This window comes from Hyla sarda, chromosome 6, assembly GCF_029499605.1.
Source record: "Hyla sarda isolate aHylSar1 chromosome 6, aHylSar1.hap1, whole genome shotgun sequence".
In the NCBI taxonomy this organism is placed as follows: domain Eukaryota; kingdom Metazoa; phylum Chordata; class Amphibia; order Anura; family Hylidae; genus Hyla; species Hyla sarda.
Window position 1 is genome coordinate 179,881,935 of NC_079194.1, and position 16,031 is coordinate 179,897,965.

Here is a 16,031-nt window from a genome sequence, read left to right on the forward strand (position 1 = left end):
ACTGCAGGTAAAAGCTGGGATTATATATAAAATTTATAAAATAGGAAACTTCAAAGAAAATATGGGACAACTCTATAGCTCTACAATACATTTACGGACTGCTACTTCTGCTGTTAACTGGCCAGAATAGGGCTACTGACATTCTGACATCTCAGGTAATGACTTCAGAATCAGCAGCATCCATTAGACAAATGGCACAAGATCTACAGACCTGGAAAGTTTCAGTCCCATGGATAGAAGCCTTCAGGAGTGAAACAATGGCAAGATAATATTTATATAAAAAAATAAATAATGACATAATATTTGATATTTCATGTATCAATGTATGTTTCCATCTAAAAGATATAGCAGTGCTCGATTTGTTATTTAACTGTTTAACTGCTCATGCAACATATGATAATGCTTAATCTTATATAAAACAGAAGTTAACATATAATGGCTAGTTGTGCACAAGGACAAACTACAAATATACACAATGAAACTAACTTTATTAAGATGAACAATAATGGAGCCATGCCCCCCCCCCCCTGCACTAACCAGAGGTACTGGCTGGTAGTGCAGGGGACACTGATCAATATGCTGCCTACCATGCCCAGATCCGTCCACCGTTCGCCCTTTATCTTCATTATTCCTGATATGCAAATTATCTTCTAACTGGCATGGGCGGGGTTACAAGGCTCCATCTGGCACTGTGATGTCAGCTCCACTCGTCCGCAGCACAGCCCGGCTTATGAATATTCATCCCCGCCCTACACCTCTCCCTCTCCTCCACGCTCTGTACAGGACTCCATTGCGCACAGGAAGCGGCACATGCGCAGTGGAGTCTTGTACAGAGCAGGGAGGAGCAGAGGGAGGGGATGAATATTCGTAAGCCAGGCGGTGCTGCGGCCGAGCGGCCCTGACATCACAGTGCCAGATGGAGGCATGTAACCCCACCCGTGCCAGTTAGAAGATCATTTGCATATCAGGAATAATGAAGATTATGGGAGAACAGCTGGACAGAGCCGGGCATGGTAGGCAGCATCTTGATCAGTGTCCCCCGCACTACCAGCCAGTACCTCTTATTAGTGCTGGGGGAGTTTAGTGACAGTTTTCCTTTAATGTCTCCTGTGGTGGCACTTCAGGGAAAATGAACGCTTACTGCCAGGTTATTCTATAAATTACAGTTAATAACTCAGGCTTCCAGCCGGACAAAATTCTTGGTCATCAGCTTATGCAAGGAACTTTCATCAGATAGCTTATTTCATTTTTAAAGAGACCTGTGAAAAATTAAATAAGCAATCTGATTGGTTGCCATGAGCAACTGCACCGCTCATCCTCTGCACAGGTTTTGATAAATCTCCCCCTTTGTTACCAGTATGGACTGTTCAAAGCAGAGAACCTCCAAGATTTCTATTGCTTAACAGAATATTAAAATGGAAGTGTTGTGAATAAACACTGAAGGCTCAATCCAACCTATATATCTATATACACAGTTAAGGAGGAAGCTGTCATGATTCCTGTTTACAGGACAAAGATAGACAACTATTGGTTATGGAATATACCATCAATAAAACCACTAATCTTTATGGAAAGCAGCTGTGTCTTTGTTCATGGCAGGGAAATACAAAGACGGCACCATAGTCCTTGAAAAGACAGGCACCAGGCAAGTTGCTCTCCAATAAAGTTAATGACCTGCTAGATCATAACCCTAATGAATATCCACTTCTGCTCCAATAGAGAGCACACAAGAACTATTTATCCATACTGCTCATGTAAAGAAAGGGTTAAGGTTTGCCTTTGGCATTTGCAATATGTTGGGGAGATTTATCAAAACCTGTTCAGAGGAAAATTTGCCCAGTTGCCCATAGCAACCAATCAGATTGCTTCTTTAATTTTTGAAAGGGCCTCTGAAAAATTAAAGAAGCAATAAATCTCCCCTGTTATTTTGTAATAGACCACTTGGCGAGGGTCATTAGGTACTCCCCGACTGCTTTCACCATAAATTGATCCCAGTTTCTGTTCCATTTACTTCCTTCTGCGTAGGGATGTTTTTATAGTATGTTTATCTTAAACATTTGAAAATAAGGAATTATTTTAAAAAAAAATAAAAAAAAGAAAGAAAGGGTTTATAGTTATGTTGCAGCCATGGATTTTGTTGAACTGTGGCAGCCTGGATCATTTGTTAAACTACTTTAAGTTTCCTCTAAGAAATAGGCTAATAATGAATGTTTCTAGTTTCTCAAGATTACTGGTGACCACCACACAATAACTGCTAACCCTAACATATGACATGTTTGTGAAGTGCTCTGTATATTGGCCTATACTATATAGATACAAACATGGAAATATAGGGGGAAAAGTTGCCCATAGCAACCAATCAGATTGCTTCTTTAATTTTTCAGAGGCCCTTTCAAAAATGAAAGAAACTGATTGGTTGCTATGGGCAACTCAGCAACTTTTCCCCTGGACAGGTTTTGATAAATCTCCCCCATGGTGATTTTGCATGTCCGTGTTCCAATCATTATAAAGTCTTCCCCTTCTCTAGTTGTACTTGATAGATATGTCTTTTTCAGCCACATAAACTAAGTAACCATTATCTCGGTATGTTGGCTTATAGTATATAGACTCAGGAACGATGAACTTATTTACAAGCCACACAAGACATAATGCAGATACCGGTACAGGTAACACGTTTCAGCCTCACAGAAAGGCCGAAACGCATCACCTGTATATGAGTCTGCATTTTGTCTTGTGTGGCTTGTGAATAAATTCATCGTTCCTGAGACTTTTGCGCTGGACATTCATCCTTCTCTTGCATATACCTGTGGTGAGGTCCCCGCCTTGTCCGTGACACATGAGGAGTGAGCTGAAGCACTACACGCTTTTGTTCATACCAATATGGAAACACAATAATTGTGAACTCCACTGTTCCAATCATTTTCTAGTCTTTCCCATCTCTGGTTGAACTATGATCCACTCTTATGGTGAGTTACACTAAACATTGAAATTAAAGGCAATCTCCAGCCAAAATGAACTTATCCCCTATCTACAGGATGTCCCAGCGATCTACAGACAGGGGGCATGCAGTAGACTGCATGCTCTCCATTCATTTCTATGGGAGTATCAAAGAGACCTGAGTACAGCACTCAGGCATCATCGATGCTCCAATAGAAATGAATAGAGCTTGTGCCATCTACCGGTAGATGACACACGCTTCTGAGAGAGTCGGGGTCTAATTCCAGAGGTCGCTGGGGGTTTGATCGCTGGGGATAGGGGATAAGTTAATTTTGCCTGGAGTTCTCCTTTAAAGGGCAACTGTCATGAGTTTTTAGCCTCCCAGACTACTACAATGTTGTTACAAATGTCTATAACATTAGTGCAACCATACCTTTTTGGGTTTTCCTCCTTCTTTTATAACTTATAAAATACATTTATCCAGCGGTCTGGCACAGACGGATAGGAGTGGCTTGGGGTTAGCAAAGCCCCGCCGCCGCCACGCCTATCCTCTCCTTTCAGCGCTGGGATCGCTGTGTAGTAAGACGCAGCACATGCGCCCCTCCCATCCTCTAGTACTGCGCCTGCGCAGTGAGCGCATAGGCAGCTGAAGCGAGCGCTCGCTCTATCAATGCAGGGCGGTTGCGCGCGCACATCAGGAGGGGTGCATGCGCTGTGGATGCGCTGTGCAATACTGCACAGCGATCCCAGCACTGAAAGAAGAGGATAGGTATGGCGGCAGCGGGGCTTTGCGAACCCCAAGCCACGCCTATTCGACTGTGCCAGACCTCTGGATAAATTTATTTTATAATTTATAAAAGAAGGCGGAAAACCCATAAAAGGTATGGTTACACTCACATTATGGACATCTGTAACAACATTGTAGTAGTCTGGGGGGCTAAAATCTCATGACAGTTGCGCTTTAAGGTTTATAGATAGGACATAGGGAAAATGCGTATTAAATTGAAATACCAACCCAGTTCCAGCTTGGCCGTTCCCTTTGCTGTCCGAGGTGAGCTGGGAGAGAACATAATGTGGAGCTTTGGCGCTGTCTGCATCAAAAACATCCATGTTCGAATCTCTTCGCTTGGCCCCTGGCCTCTGCTTCGTATTTCGCTTGCGTGACTTACGTGGGACTTCTGTGTTATCATTGTAAGAATGGGAACTCATGTTGCTGAAATTAGATGCGGAGTCTTCTGTCCACATGTTGCAGCTCTGCTCAGAATCCAGTGCACCCCCTTCATCTTGGCAGGACATCAGACTGCTATCCAGCAGGTCTTCCGGGGGTGGAGAAATGTTTAGGACTGTCCATCTCAATGGCACAGACTGCTGCCGGCCTGTATTACTGGCTAACAGCTGGTCACTTACCCCTGGCTTACTTACCCCCGTGGCAGAGGACTGCATAGCTTTGGTATCGGTGAGTGAGGTAGAGTAATTAGAAGGGCTGGAAGTGGTGGTAAAGGAACTGCGAGCACCGCCCATGGTGGAAGAGGAGGAAGATGAGGCATCTGCAGTGTATAATCCAAAAGTAAATACACACATTTTCACCAGCACTGGCCAGCAGTCCCAATGGATTTAACTGATTTTTTCCTTCAAAAATATATCCAATTATTTTAATTCCCACAGAAAAATGTTGAAATTTGGTAAAAATTGAAAAGCAAAAAGTCTGAAAAAAATATTACTATCCAATAAAGGCACCGGTCACTTAAAATGCCCAAAGTGCATTGGTCATGCCAATAATGTTCAAGGCAAAAAGGGTAAAAAAACGGTTACATAATTTGACCCTCCTTGGTAGAATTTAGATTTTTTTGACCAATAAAAAAAAAACTGTGTATAAACCCCCATACGAAATGTGTTTATGGTAAACATTTATTGCCAATTAGAACATTAAATTTTTTTTCTTTTTGAGTGGGACTGACTGTAGCCACAAAATATTAAAATAAGTTTCTAACCTATGAAGCAGAGAACTACTGGTCATTTTTAATGCAGACACTCCCTGCTTCAGAGGCAAATCCTGGAATAAAAATATGAGAAAATAAATGAGAAACAGCTGCTAATTATTCAAATATTAAAAATAATAAAGAAAAAATAGAGTATAAGACAAACTCATGTATTTCGCAAAATGGAACTGATACAGTTTTGGACCCTAAACAGTATGTAAATGGGGTAATTACAAGATTGGGCATTGACTTTAAATTACTTTATCAAAAGAAGTAGTAAGATTACAAACTAAAATGTATTGTTGGTATTATTAAAGCATCAAAACTTTACTGAGCAAACTATATTGAAATGCGCATGTTATGATTATTAAGCAATTGGGCAAATGTGCCACAATATAATATGTTGTAAAACCATTACATCCATTTTTTTCCATCACAACTAACCAAACAGCAAAGACGTTATAGTTCACATAGATGTGTGCTAAGTATTTAGATATAAAAAATTATTATTAAAATAATTATAGGATTCACAGACACAAACTAAAATGTGCCAGCTGGAATATGTACAGTGATAACCTATGTTCAAACCATAAAGGCCACTTATCCCTAAGGGTAAAGAGTCATTTCCTTTTAAATATAAAACTATTATTTTTGGAAAAATATGTTCTTTGAAATAGTTCTATAGCTATAACTATTGTGATAATCACATATCACAGCTTTTATCAACTTTTTTCAGGAAATGAATGAAAAATGAATCTAGTAAAGTATTTTATCAGTTCCATTTTACACTGTGTTTGTGCACATTGCTTTACTTTGCAGCTGAAACAAAAAAATAAATAAAAATAAAATAAGAAAAAAAAAATATTCAGTGACTTTCCAAAGCATTCACATTTAAAAGAAAAATCATAGTATTTTATAGGTGCTGTGGTTGTTTTTTGGTCATGCATTAAGAAAATGCTTCTATATTAATGCTACGTCATTTTAGCTTTACTTAACCAGATTTGAAGCCACTTTGCCTTCAGCACAATCTGCCATTTTAGGTATTTTTTTTTTTATTAACCATTATAGGCATCCCATAATATTCATCACTAATTCCTACTCATGTTCTTTTTAAATAATCTAGTTTATACAGAAAAATTATTTAAAAATATACTTATCTTAGGCAAAACAAAAATTATTTAAAGCAGAAATATTATAGGCTCCTTTATTTTTATTTTTGAATAATATACAATAATAATATCCAACCACACAAAGAACATATATGGTTGGAAGGACCACACGAAGTGGATATAAATCTGATATTTTGTGAACTAAGCTTAAACTTTTTTAGAAAAATCAATGTTCACAAATAAAAAAATTGTTCAAATGCTTTTTTGTTGGATAGAGGGCAGCTTGTAAACCATAATCTTGTAAGGCACTATACACAGTGCTAACAATAACAATGTTTACACCCTTATATGATAGATAATAATACAATCTTCTAATATAGATAATTTTACATAAATCATCTATTTGAACAAAATGGATAACTGAATGAATGTGGCTACAACATTAGGATTAGTTATTACAGGAAGAGGCCCACTTATATAAAAAAAAAAAATAAAAAAATACTAAATTTCAAACCCAGTGCCTTTTATTTAACAAATTCAGTAACTGGGTATACAAACTATAGGGAGTGACCAATTGTACATTATATAGACAGGCCACTACAGAACTAGAGGTGATAAACACTCAACAGCCCTTTACTTCTCAAATCTGACCTCGAACATAATACACATACAAGCAAAGTGGCCACAAATATATGGTTAAAATAAACGTGCCAATTTTTTTTAATTTTTTTTATATATATATTGTGAGGTATAAAATAAACAGCATATTTAAATGAACATTTTTTACCAACATTCATCATCAATCCACTAATCAAAACTGAAAAAAATGAATAAAAGGAACAGAAAGAAAGAAAGAAAAAAAAGGCTTAGGAAAAAGTCTGAAAACGAGACCGACCTATACCCTGGGTGAGTTTGGATGGGTTTAGTGTCTCTGGCAATATTTGTCTTCACTATTGATAGACAGACATAGTCACACAACCCACCACACGATGCCTGCCTCTGAGTGGAGAAGCTAGAATGCAAGTTAACTGTATTAATAGAGAAAACAGCTAGCATCCCAGCAAATAGAAATAAATAAAAAAATAATAAAATAAAAAAAGCAATCCAATTATCACATGGAATTTCTAGGTCAATTTGATCAATATTTTAGTCCACATTCATTCTGAAATATTGCTGTTTCCCCATTCACATCCTTAACCCCTCCCCCACTGTTTTACAACTCATCCGTTCATACAAAGGTTGTTATTATTGCAGTATTCTAATTTCTGCTTTACTTGTTGTCCAGATTTATGTAGACGTTAGACTGATTCGTCTACAGGGTAGAATCTCAATAGCTGGTTGCCTCAGCGAAGATTTCATCCGATTGCACCCCCCACCTTGCCTTGCAATTGGCTGCAGTTGTGGCAGTAATTATAATGGAATACAAAGTTCACATTTATTGGGCCCAGGCATATTAAGAGTAAAAATAAAAAAAGACTGCAAAATTAATTAATTGACCTACTCTTGAGGTTTCTGTTTAACATAGGGGTAGTAGTGGTCTTCAATATTATATATCACCGTTTATCGGTTATGTTTTTCAGACTTGGATGTTCGGGCACCGTTTCCATCACTAACGTTAAAGTAGTCTGAAATCTGTATCAGTTTCTGTCCCTTAATCTTTACAGTGCAGCTCTACTTGTTGATCCTTGCCGCTATGAGTATTAAACCCCCACAGGCTTTATATAGTGTAGGGATTTCTATTACAGCAATGCTACTTTCAACTAAACTCTAAGGATGTGACTTCCTTCTATTTGAATGACTGAAGCTACAACCCAAATGTTAATGTGAGAATCTTATCTTTTTTAAGGAAATTTTACTAATCTTCAGAAAAAAGGGGCTCCATAAATCTGCTGGGAACCAACAGCAATAAAACTAATGTTTGAAATTCTTCCTATTTGGATAATTTAAGTTTCTTAAATTCCATTAGGGGGAGGTAAATGATTTACAGCAGTTCATAACAATTTACTTTCAGTCATAACCTCAATATTCTTACAAAGAATATGTCTATACAAGAATGACTTAAGACAGCTTAATGATACCAAAAATGGTGACATTCTACTTCAGGAAGAGGAGCCTAGTCCTCAACAGAAGAATGCAATAGGGTGGGGTGGTTGTCATGGAGTGTCCATATCAGGCTATTTTCCATCAATGTGTCCTGTTATAAGAATTTCTGGGCCCAATAAAAGGCAGGGATTTCTGGGGTCATAACTTTAGGCTATGGTACAAAGTCACCATTCCACAATCAATGATGAATGAATAAAAAAGTGAAGATTGTATTCTGGCTGTTTCCTGAATAGCAGGATGGATTTTATAGACTTGGGAACTCAGCAGGGGTGTGTATGTACAGCACCATACAACGAAACACAGTAAAAAGGAGAGCACTGACAAACAAAAAATTGTCTCTGTCTCATCAGCTTTAGGCATCCTTTAATATTTTAAATACTAAAGGGCTATATTCCGGGAGACCCCACATGTTGCACAAACCTATGCAGCTTAACATACTGATGATAGTCATTCTACTATAGTCATTCCTTTTACAAGAACTAACTATTTTCCCATCCTTTCATTAACCTGTGTGGGAGAGGTCTAGTAAAGTTTATCCCGAAACTCACAAGACAAGTAGGTAACAGCAAACTTCCCAAATGTGGACAACATCTCAGTGACTTTAATCTCCAGATCATTTATATTTGTAATTCTTTATGTTTTTCTGTTTGTATTAGGGGAAATTTTCATTAGCAGTTTCAGGCTTCTTATTTAATTTTAGCCTGCCCAAGATTTTTAGCAGACATTATAATTCCAGGTGCATTGTTTAAGAAGGTGGGAATTTTACAAAATATTCCGGAATAAAATGTTCCCTGATCTAAACAGCAGGAAGCCCCCAATGTAAAAATATATCCTCCATATATTTATATAAAAGCGGCTAAGTATACCAAAACACTTCTGTTATTAGAAAACAACAGAGGAAAAAGTTTACATTTCATGAACCTTACAGCCGAGGTCAACATTTCCTTTCGGGTAAATTAAGGTCTGGAGCATAAAGCTACACTTATTTTTAGACAGAATAGAATACCTTTTTATCCCCCCCCCCCTATCACAATGTAGAAAGGCGGGAGTGTCAGGACTTATTTAGTAGGTTAATCACCCCGTGCACATTCTGTGATAACCGCATGCGATAAGAGTAATCTCTAATTACCAGCGCCAACCGCAGCCAATATAAACAAGAGGCAGTATTTTTAGCTTACGACAAAAGTGGGTTTGATCAGCGGAAAAGCGGTGAGGCAACAGACAGTATATTCCATGTAATGAATTTGGGCTATTTGTATAGCAATACACAAGTAACCAAGCAATAAAAAATAGACAAACAGCAATCTGTGGGTTTACTGGAAAAAAAAATGGAAGTGCAACTGGAAATTTGGTAGATTACTTAAAAAATAAAAGAAGAAAAAATGAATTGCACTGGATCATACTGGAATAACACAATAAAACCACAGATATGAAGGCAGTGGCAGGTCAATGAACAGCGCTGTAAAGTATAACATTTCATAGGGTTGGTGAAATACGGAGCTGGATTGAGGCGCATGTAGGATTATATCGTGCTAGGTTTATAATAACATGCTGGGAATATTGCATGCATATCAGTATCAGGGACCACAAACCAGATACAACACAATAAAGGGGGAAGGCTGCTTATGGCTGTTATGTATTAAATTAATCCTATAACAGAATTTTTTTTTTTTTTTATATATATAAAAAAAAAATCCATAAACAGGTGGCCATTAATAATATAACTGTAAAGTAATAACCAGAGAGCACAAACGCTTGCAATGGTTTCCAGAGATTGGAGGGATAAAGGAAAGGGGCGATTAGTGTAACAACGAGGAGTTAGGATGTAATGTAACAGGATTACATAATTATTTATAAGCGGAGCGCTCAGGCTGCCAACCAATTCCTCCACGTCCAGCACTGCAATAAATGCTCTACCCATGCTGGAAGCTCCTAACATAACAAGTTGCCAGAAAAATATAGTAATTGTTATACCGTTAGCCCAAATGGAGAGAAAATATGTGAATGTTCACAAACTATATTTAAGATTGTTAAACCAACTGTTATTTTTATCCTGTCTTCAGCAGAGTTTCCTTAAAAGTACTAAGGATCTGCTCAGACACTTACATTCTTTCTTTCTGGACGTTGTTACATAAGCCACGCTCCACTTTAACAGCGCTGTTCATTTGCGCCAGCCAAAAAAATAAAACAAAAAGGGCAGAAAGTCTAAAAAAAAACAACAATTAATGGTGCATTTATTGAACAAGAAAAATGAAATGATATGCGTACCAGCAGCAACTACAGCTGGGGGAGGCGATCCTGCCTCACCTCCGCTCGTCTGACTCATTGGAGCGACAGAGGTTTCACGAGATGTGGGTAACTGCAGCTCCTTTGGGAGAAGGTCATAAACAGATTCTAAAAAGGAAAACAAAAAGAAGTGTTAGATGGTAAAGTATGAAAAAGTGTCTGGTCTTCGTGATAAAAACACATTACATACAATAACAATAATTCTTTATTTATATATCGCACACAGATTCTACAGCGTTGTACATCAGTATGTTTTTTGGAGTACGAGAAGAAATCTGAGTACCCAAAAGGAAACCCACGTAAACACAGGGAGAACATTTAAACTTTTTGCAGATGCTGTCCTTGGTGGAATTTTAACGAAGGACCCCAGTGATACAAGGCAACAGTGCTAAACTGCCCCAACATGCAAAACGTCATGCAACAGATACTATACATACACAAGCAATAAACAAACCAATTACCCATAACTTTAAAGCCACCTAGCTAACATTCTTTAGATCCCTTTGTGCTGCCAAAACAGCTCTGACACATTGAGACATGGACTTTAAAAGACCTCTGAAGGGGTCATGAGGTATCTGCTACCAAAACTTTAGCTGCAGCTCCTGTTGGACTTGTTTTTCCAGCACACCCCACAGATGTTCGATCAGACAAGATCTGGGGAATTTGGAGGCCAATACCTTGAACTGTTAGTCATGTCCCTCAAACCAACCCTGAACAAGTCTTGCAATGTGGCAAGGTATACTTGGTCTGCAATTTTTACATAGGAGGTCAAAGTCTCATCCCCATGAATGCCTGGACCCAAGGTTTCCAGAACACTGCACAAAGTACCAGAGAACTGACTGTTCCCTTGCTGCTCAGTATATCCCACCTCTTAACAGGTACCATTGTCATGAGATAATATTATTCACTTCAGTGGTTAAAGGGCACTCCTACAGGTGGCGCTAGAGACCACAGCTGCCACATGAGTTCTATAATTGCAGGTGGCACCTGGACTTAGCTCTTTATATAGTACACACCAATGATAATGTGAACATGTTCTTAATGTAAGCTAATAAAATATATTTTTATTCAATGTCTTCTGCAAGTGGTTCCTACAGGTTTATATACTCTTTATATAGTGGCAAGTCCCGGTCCAGCACAATTACTATACTAAATCTCATGTGGAAACTTATTCCCTCACTCCTCAGAGAAGACACTTTGCTGCTGTGTTTACTGAGGGTTTGCGTCACACCCCTGGTTCACACAGCAGGCTGACAAGTCAGGGTTTGCATCCACCCCTGGTTCACACAGCAGGCTGACAAGTCAGGGTTTGCGTCACACCCCTGGTTCACACAGCAGGCTGACAAGTCAGGGTTTGCGTCACACCCCTGGTTCACACAGCAGGCTGACAAGTCAGGGTTTGCGGCACACCCCTGGTTCACACAGCAGGCTGAAAAGTCAGGGTTTGTGTCACACCCCTGGTTCACACAGCAGGCTGACAAGTCAGGGTTTGCGTCACACCCCTGGTTCACACAGCAGGCTGACAAGTCAGGGTTTGCGGCACACCCCTGGTTCACACAGCAGGCTGACAAGTCAGGGTTTGCGTCACACTCCTGGTTCACACAGCAGGCTGACAAGTCAGGGTTTGCGTCACACCCCTGGTTCACACAGCAGGCTGACAAGTCAGGGTTTGTGTCACACCCCTGGTTCACCCAGCAGGCTGACAAGTCAGGGTTTGCGTCACACTCCTGGTTCACACAGCATTCTGACAAGTCAGGGTTTGCATCACACCCCTGGTTCACACAGCAGGCTGACAAGTCAGGGTTTGCGTCACACTTCTGGTTCACACAGCATTCTGACAAGTCAGGAGCATGCATAGAGCTCTGCTTGTCTCTGCTTGGTAGTAATGTTTACATGCTAAAGATATATATGTGGTACTTGACATAGGTATAGTCTATGGGGGAGATTTATCAAAACCTGTGCAGAGGAAGAGTGGTGCAGTTGCCCATAGCAACCAATCAGATTGCTTCTTTCATTTTCCACAGGCCTCTAAAGAGGCCTGTGGAAAATGAAAGAAGCAATCTGATTGGTTGCTATGGGCAACTGCACCACTCTTCCTCTGCACAGGTTTTGATAAATCTCCCCATATATGTGCTCCCAGGTAAAATTTGATACTATATAAAGCTCTCTGTTGGTTGCCCGGCCGATGCACTGTGGCCCTCACTTTTGTCCAGTTTTTGAGACTGCTGTATTTATGTTTAATTTGCCCAGAGAAAAAAAAGAAAAAACATGATGACACAAAGAAACCCCATCATACATATCTTAAGGTTTGTGCTTACATAAGTAATGATTAAGACATACAGTAGGTAGAAAGAAGTAGGTGATAGAAGTCAATTAGAAGGGCAGGGAGTGTCTATGCCGAGAGCAATTATCTGCAGGTTGTTTAACTATATTAACCATTTTACATAACAATACAGTAGCCTTGGTGTTGTCTGTCACCAATGAGTTATTCATATTTATGACCACATTAAAGGACCAGCACACAATTCCTATTGTTTCTGATAACACAGCGAAGGATTGCAAGCACACATGGATAGACGGAAAGTAAACTATCGACCATTGTTAAGTCAACTTCTGAGGTATATGAAACATGCAGCAGAAACGAAGGGGAAGATTTACCAAACCATGTGTAAAGGGACAGTAGGACATTTTTCCAGAGCAACCAAATTAGAGCTTTTATTTTTAAATAAGCGTACGAAAAAAAGAGCTCAGATTGGTTGCTATGGGCAACTGCTTCGCTGTTTCTTTGCAAAACGTTTGATAAATCTCATTCAATGTCTTTCTCTTCCTTTGTGTCCCCAGCTGTTATCCTGTTCGTTATTAGAAGGGCCGCCATCAGGGAGGTACAGGCAGTACCCCCATACAGGGCCCAGTGTCCAGGGGAGCCTGGGCTCTGTGACCGACCCCGCTCACTGCCCGCAGGAAGTAGACCCCACCCGGCCGGGTTAAGGGCCCGCCGCCGCTACTAAGGATCCGGGACACTCGTCCCAGATCCCCAGCAAACAGCGCTACCTTCTCCTGTATGTGCGATACACGCACATACAGGAGAAAGCGTCCCCTCTGTGTGAGCTGCATCTGCAGCTTACACAGAGGAGATTTGACTTCCTCGCAGCACACAGTACAGGCGCCAATGACGTCACTCATCCAGCGCCGGTACTGTGGAGGGGAGAAGACACGGGCCCCTGCTGCTGAGGAGATCGCTGCGTGGGACCTCAAATGAGAATCTTTTTTTTTATTTATTTTTTACTTATTTTTTTTGTTAACGATGCCTATACCTATGGGGATGAGATGGGGGGTAACTCTGCCTATACCTATAGGGAAAGCGGGGGTAACTCTGCCTATAATTATGGGGGGGGGGCTACCTAACTTTATACCTGGATGCCTAACTACTTACCTACATACCAGGCTATCTGACTATGTGCCTGGCCTTCATACATGGCTGCCTAACCGCCTAGCTAGCCCCCTCCCTACCTGGCTTGTCACCTACCTACATATCTGGCTTCCTGATCTACCTACCTAGTTACTTATTTACCTGGCTACCTACCTGGCCTTTTACTGTGTAGGACACCAAGGAGGGGATTATTACAGTTTCTGGGCCTATAGATGGAAAGATTGTGTAGAGGAGGGGAGGGCACTGGAAAAATGCAGAGTCTGACATGTTTGTCCTGCAGATGTTAAGAGATCCACATGGCGGTCTTATCCGAACGGAGAAGAAAAGGAAAGAGGACGCCGATGATCAGAAAATACGTAATTGTGAGTCCCAAAATGTAACTGTAATCACTTATATGTTATACACATCCTGTGTACAGCTGATATCTACCGCCATATGGTCCTGTATATAATCACTTTTACAGATCCTTTATAGTATACTGTTCTATGTATAGTGGTTTTATTCAGTACAGTATGGCGGTAATATCCAGTTATTGTGTGGTGGTATATATTTACTCCTTGTATACCAGTATTATTTGTCATGGAAATTAGGGATCGAGAAGCGGGTGACGGCGGCGGCCTATGGCACCACAAAAGCCACTGCAGTGCATTGATTTAAAGCGCCCGCTTTAAATCAATGATCTGCAGAGGTGTCGCAGGGGGGATAAATAGCCGATAACTTATACCGGAATATTGGTATAAGTTATCGGCTATCGGCCCTAACCTCCACCGATTATCGGTATCGGCCCTATAAAAAACTGATATCGGTCGATCCCTAATGGAAATTTACCTACGTTAGTGTTTCTGACATATATAAATTTTAGTTTGTTGTGTGTGGGATTTGGGTGGAATAAGGGCATAGCAGAAGATTGACGAGCTGCAGAGCCTAGCAGGGGCCCTTGCTTTTTTTTAGCTACGGGGGCCCTGAGTGTTGTCAGTCCGCCCCTGGCTTTGACCCATAGGCCAGAGCAGTCGATCCTGACCCCAGACTAGAGAAGGAGTGATTGGACCACGGAAACTGGCCGGTACACAGACATATTGCCTGCAGCCGCATCCTATATATGGCTGGAGGCAGTATGTCTGTGGAGGACCTACAGCAGTATATGGGGGCACAGAGGGGAGGGGGGGGGGGAAGTCATAAAATATATTATGGGGGCCCCAAGGGGGAATCATTAAATATATATATATATATATATATATATATACATATATATATACGGGGCACCAAGAGGGGGAGGGGTCAATAAATATATAGGCGGGCACAGAGGATTGTACATATTTATACAGGGGCACAGAGAGGCACAAAGTGGGCACTATTATTGTGTGCAGCCAGACACATGAGGAGTCTGTAAAGAAGTGGGCATTGTGCTGAAGAAAGGCACCTAAAATGTTTGTCTGGCAGGTTCATTGGAGATGAGTCTTCATGATGGCCTCTGATTAAAGAACACGTAGCTTGTGAGTCAGTAAATTTAACTGTAATCCCTTATAATGCAGAGCCCTTGCTAGTATCTACCTCTGTATGATCAGTATGTGGCACTATTGTTGAATTTTTAGGGAAGTTTCACAGTAAATAGATTAGGGTGTATTAGAATATAGCAGGGTGCAGTGCAGTAAAATACAGTGTAGCACAATGTCTTACTGCACTGCACTCTGCTTTAATCTAATTAGAAATATATAATTAGAAAATAAAATTATATTAGGGACAGGCCCTGGGGGCGGATTCGGGGGGCATGCCACATGGTGGAAGGGGGGGCCCAGGCCTTGAGCTGTGTAAGGGGCCCAGAAATTTCTGATGGCAGCCCTAGTTATTAGAAAGGAATAAAAACAGCCAATGGAGTGATTCACCATTCTAAATAATAATGCAAAGGCTTGAGCTACTGTTTCATAATAAAGAGCCTGAACTGACCAGCCAAACCAAATTTTTTCTTCCCATTGTAGTCTAAGGGAGCTGCCTCTCTATAAACAGACCAATATCTTCATTAGAGATGAGCGAACTTACAGTGATTCGATTCGTCATAAACTTCTCAGCTCGGTGTTTGCTGACTTTAGCCTGCATAAATTAGTTCAGCTTTCAGGTGCTCCGGTTGGCTGGAGACTCTCTCCTAGGGCTGTATCCATCTTTTCCAGCCCACCAGAGCACCTGAAAGCT

General features: G+C 40.4%; 1 protein-coding gene across 14 annotated transcripts in view; it reads right to left on the reverse strand.

Moving 5' to 3' along the window:
• Positions 1-16,031, reverse strand: part of NFAT5 (nuclear factor of activated T cells 5) — a 134,083-nt gene that overhangs the window by 68,377 nt on the left and 49,675 nt on the right. For 2 of the 14 annotated variants that reach the window (XM_056525914.1, XM_056525913.1), the window contains exons 2-3: positions 10,397-10,522; positions 3,953-4,484 (exon numbers count right to left, since the gene is read on the reverse strand). In XM_056525914.1, the coding sequence (XP_056381889.1) occupies positions 3,953-4,484; positions 10,397-10,522 (658 nt within the window). Of the gene's footprint in view, positions 1-3,952; positions 10,365-10,396; positions 10,525-16,031 lie in introns of those variants that run through there. The other 12 variants (XM_056525923.1, XM_056525919.1, XM_056525920.1 and 9 more) reach the window with 12 other exon arrangements.